We start from the raw sequence: 4,053 nt of genomic DNA, 5'->3' as shown, positions 1-4,053 counted from the left end.
TCAGCATTGTGACTCTATAGCCTATACGGGTGGAGTGAAAACTGTGCCTGTAACTTTTTTAACACCAGGCTGTTAGCTTCCATGGGCCATTTTGAGACATTTATCTTTAGACGGAAAGACATCAGGCTAATCTAAACAGCAGTGTTGATTGCTAACGGATGAGATTATCTCCTTTTTACTCTCCTCTGTCCTTCCTCCGCTTTTTAGAGACCAGCTTTTGTCACTGGCGCCGGTGCTGGTCTGCAAATGACACAGGACAAGAGACAACAGACAGCAAAGAGCATCACTCAGTGGGCAAAAAGGTTTTCTATTATGTCGACATATAAAACATTTATTATTGGTTGAGAAGCATTAACGTAATATAATACATGGATCAAAATAAAACTCCAAATTAATTTATTCATTTATTTAACCACAACATGCATAAAACACAAACGAAAAAGTATAAATTATGTTCTTTTTAGCTCTTTTTAGTCTTTTTTTTTCATTTATGAAGCTTCACTTTTTTTTTTTTTCATTTTGACTAATTCACTCGTTACACTTCTTACGTGCCCAAATTTGTTCAAACATCCTTTTGAGCAAAGAAAATGTCGTTTCTTGTATTTCCATTGTATTAAGATTCCTTTACATACACGGCGGAAATGATTATTAATGGCACATGGAATGTATTAGAGAAATTTGTGCAGCAAAGCGCCAAGTCCTTTTATAGAAATACTTTCCAGACATATTGGCAAATATAAATATAATTACAAATAAATACTTTCCCTTAATATAGTGTAATGAGACTAACAAACGATCACCTGGAATAAATTACGACTTAGAAAAACTAAATACAATCTATTGTGATGGTTATTTTGATTGCATTACAACGCATAATTTTACAATTGAAAGTCAGACATTAACGGGTTGGACTAAGATAATGTCTTCTAATCGTTCAACCTTTCACCCTATACCCCCAACCCCCAATGTTAGTTTGAGTTAGAGCTGATAGATATTTATATACAATGAAAATTGCAAAATAAGTTACGCAAAAAAGTTTTAACTGCGCGATTCAGAAGTGAGAGTCAGCACTGCGGTTAGTCATCTCTAAAGGTCATATGTAAGCGTCCACTTCAGCAGCATTGCTGATCTCAAGCATCGGAATTTTTTGTATGTGTGGCAAAAGCTTTGTAATGATCTCAAGCATTCATACATGAACAATGCCATGAAATTAAGATTTATTTCTTCCTCCTAGAAGGTACCGATCTCATGCATGGATTCAAGCGGAGAAAAAAAAATACATTTTGAAGCAATCAATCACGATAAAAAAAAAATAATAATAAAAATTAAATAAATAAGAATACTACAACAGATACTACTACTACTACTACTACTAATAATAATAATAATAAATTATGATTATCATTATAATAATAATTATTAGTGATGTTAGTAGTATACTAACACCACATCATCATCATCATCATCATCATCATCATCATCATCATCAACAATACTACCACCACTACTACTATTACTACTATAGTAGATGATGATGATGATGATGATGATGATAATAATAATAATAATAATAATTATTATTATTATTATTATTATTATTATTATTATTATATTTAATAATAATTATAATCAATTTAAGGCCGTCTGGACATCGTTTGTGTGACTTTGCCACACATCACTAAGACTAAAGAAAACCTGTATTCTTCTACCGTTGTTCATCCCTGAAAGGCATAAATGCAGGCTACTGAAAAATATATAAATATATATCAGACCCAACACTACACCTTACTTTACTCTAACATTTTGCGGTCAAATAGGAGCTTCTTTTACTCAGGCAGATTAAGAAACCGTGAGCTAGTTGGTTTGGTACTGAGAGCAAAGTTGCTCGTCACTCGTTCAGCCTTCATCCCGCCCCGGGAGCATGACATCACCAGCAGCAAGCAAAGCCACAACTTCAAGAAATTGCTGCAAAACACACAGCAGCGTCTCGAAGCACAATGCTTTCACGAGGGGTCTGACCCTGCTCTTCCCTCTGCGCGCGCTTCTGTCGCTCTTCCCCGAAAAAAATGGAAGTTTAGTTCACAGAGCGGTTTTGATCCCATTAATTCTTTGCCTGTTCTACAGTTAAAATCTTTTTTAAAGCAAGAATCGGTGCTTCAGGACGCCAATTCAACACTCTAGATGTCGCTGAAAGGAATCCGATGATGCTTCCCAGCCCAGTAACGTCAACCCCGTTTTCTGTCAAGGACATACTAAAGCTGGAGCAGCAGTCTCACCAGCAGTCTCACCAGCAGTCTCACCAGCAGTCTCACCACCAACACGGCCAGTCTCTGCCTCTGCACGCGCCCTTTTCGGATTTACAGCAGCAGCGCTTTCACACTCCACCATCTTGCCTACTTGGAGGCGCAGAGAGCCCCGGATTCTCAGACAGCGAGGACAGGATGGCTTTCCTTAACGCCCTCACTGTACAGGACAACCTGGTGGAAAGCAGCCTTTCTCCGCCCATGTTTGTCCATCCTGCTCTGGGACACGTCGGAGACGCAAAGTTAGAGGACGATCTCGAAGATCAGGAAACCAGTGAGTGCTTTACACTTTCAAAAACACTGATTTAAAACAATATATTTTTTAGCTTCTAAAATGTAAAAAAAATGAAGTCTTTTCTGGTGATTTATACTGTTAGAAAATAAAAAATTGAGGATATAAAAACTGCTTGGCTTTAAATATTGAAATGTGAATATTAAAACGAACCGCTTTGCGCCCATACATTTTTGTGCAGGATTTACTGTTAAACCCGAAATGTTTTCAGTATTTTATCAGTTAATACGTAATTTGAACTTGTGGTAGTTTATTATTATTATTATTATTATTATTATTATTATTATTATTATTATTACTATTATCATCACTATTATTATTATTCCCTCTCCGTATGTGTGTGTGTGTGTGTGTGTGTGTGTGTGTGTGTGTGTGTGTGTGTGTGTGTGTGTGTGTTGCAGAAAGCTGTGGTGCTGCTGTGAGGTCCCCGGACTGTGAGCTGGTCTCGGACCCGGACCCGGAAAGGGCTCAGAGGCAGAGAGCCAGGAGGAAGCCGAGGGTGCTCTTCTCCCAGGCGCAGGTTTTCGAGTTGGAGAGGCGCTTTAAGCAGCAGCGTTATCTTTCTGCTCCTGAGAGAGAACATTTGGCGAACACTCTAAAACTCACGTCCACCCAGGTCAAAATCTGGTTTCAGAACCGCAGATACAAATGCAAGCGCCAGCGTCAAGACAAAAGCTTGGAGATGGCTGGTCATCATCATCATCACCATCCGCCCCCCCCGAGACGCGTGGCAGTGCCGGTTTTAGTCCGGGATGGCAAACCTTGTCTTGCTGGATCACAGAATTATAACGCTACTTACGCCGTGGGGTCCAACCCGTACGGTTATAACGGTTACTCAACCTATAATAATGCCGCATATACAAACGCATACAATTGTTCGTATCCTAGTCTGCCAACACTGCCAGCAAACACAAGCGCCAACCCGTTAATGTCCATGAGTTTGAATAATCTCGGAACACACTCCCAGCCGCAGTCATCACAAGGGACTTCCGTTTCATCATGCCAAGGACCTCTGCAGGGCATCCGGGCGTGGTAGCGCCACAACCTCCACATGCCTTCTGTACAGGCTTGAATAAGAAGCTTCACGCCAATAGCAATCCTTTACGTATATTGTATTGTGACTATAGCAGCACGCTACAGATCAGCTGGGACACGTTACTATTGAGAATGTAGTCTAAAATATGTCATTACGTCCAACATGTTGACTGCATGTAAATTAAGTTGTTTTTGTGTTGATTTTTATTTTTTATTTTTTGTTATTAACATGAAGTATTTTTGAGAGGGGGGGGGGGGGGAATCTCATAGTATTGCAATATTATTATTTTTACCCTGCGTTGGACCAAATGTTAAATAAAAGTTTTAAAGGATTATGAGGACGCATGCACATTAAAAAAAATCATTACAGTTAGTACCTTGGAATTACAATATCGACAGCATTAAACACGTTATTTGGACAGA

At 39.0% G+C, this 4,053-nt stretch overlaps 1 protein-coding gene across 1 annotated transcript; it reads left to right on the top strand.

The window, feature by feature from the left end:
- Window positions 1-1,908: 1,908 nt before the first annotated feature.
- nkx2.3 (NK2 homeobox 3) lies at window positions 1,909-4,053 on the top strand. Its single transcript, XM_046875188.1, has 2 exons — window positions 1,909-2,577; window positions 2,997-4,053. The coding sequence occupies exons 1-2, from the start codon at window positions 2,202-2,204 to the stop codon at window positions 3,629-3,631; spliced, it is 1,011 nt and encodes a 336-aa protein (XP_046731144.1). The 5' UTR covers window positions 1,909-2,201; the 3' UTR covers window positions 3,632-4,053.

Source organism: Silurus meridionalis, chromosome 2, assembly GCF_014805685.1.
Source record: "Silurus meridionalis isolate SWU-2019-XX chromosome 2, ASM1480568v1, whole genome shotgun sequence".
Lineage (NCBI taxonomy): Eukaryota > Metazoa > Chordata > Actinopteri > Siluriformes > Siluridae > Silurus > Silurus meridionalis.
The sequence above is the reverse complement of the archived record's forward strand: the minus strand, read 5'-3'. Positions and strand labels throughout refer to the sequence as shown.

Bases quoted from the DNA above. Each gene is read 5' to 3' on its own strand.
- nkx2.3 (XM_046875188.1), top strand. From the start codon at position 2,202: ATGATGCTTCCCAGCCCAGTAACGTCAACCCCGTTTTCTGTCAAGGAC. The intron at 2,578-2,996 runs GTGAGTGCTTTA...TGTGTGTTGCAG, and splicing joins TCTCGAAGATCAGGAAACCA to AAAGCTGTGGTGCTGCTGTG.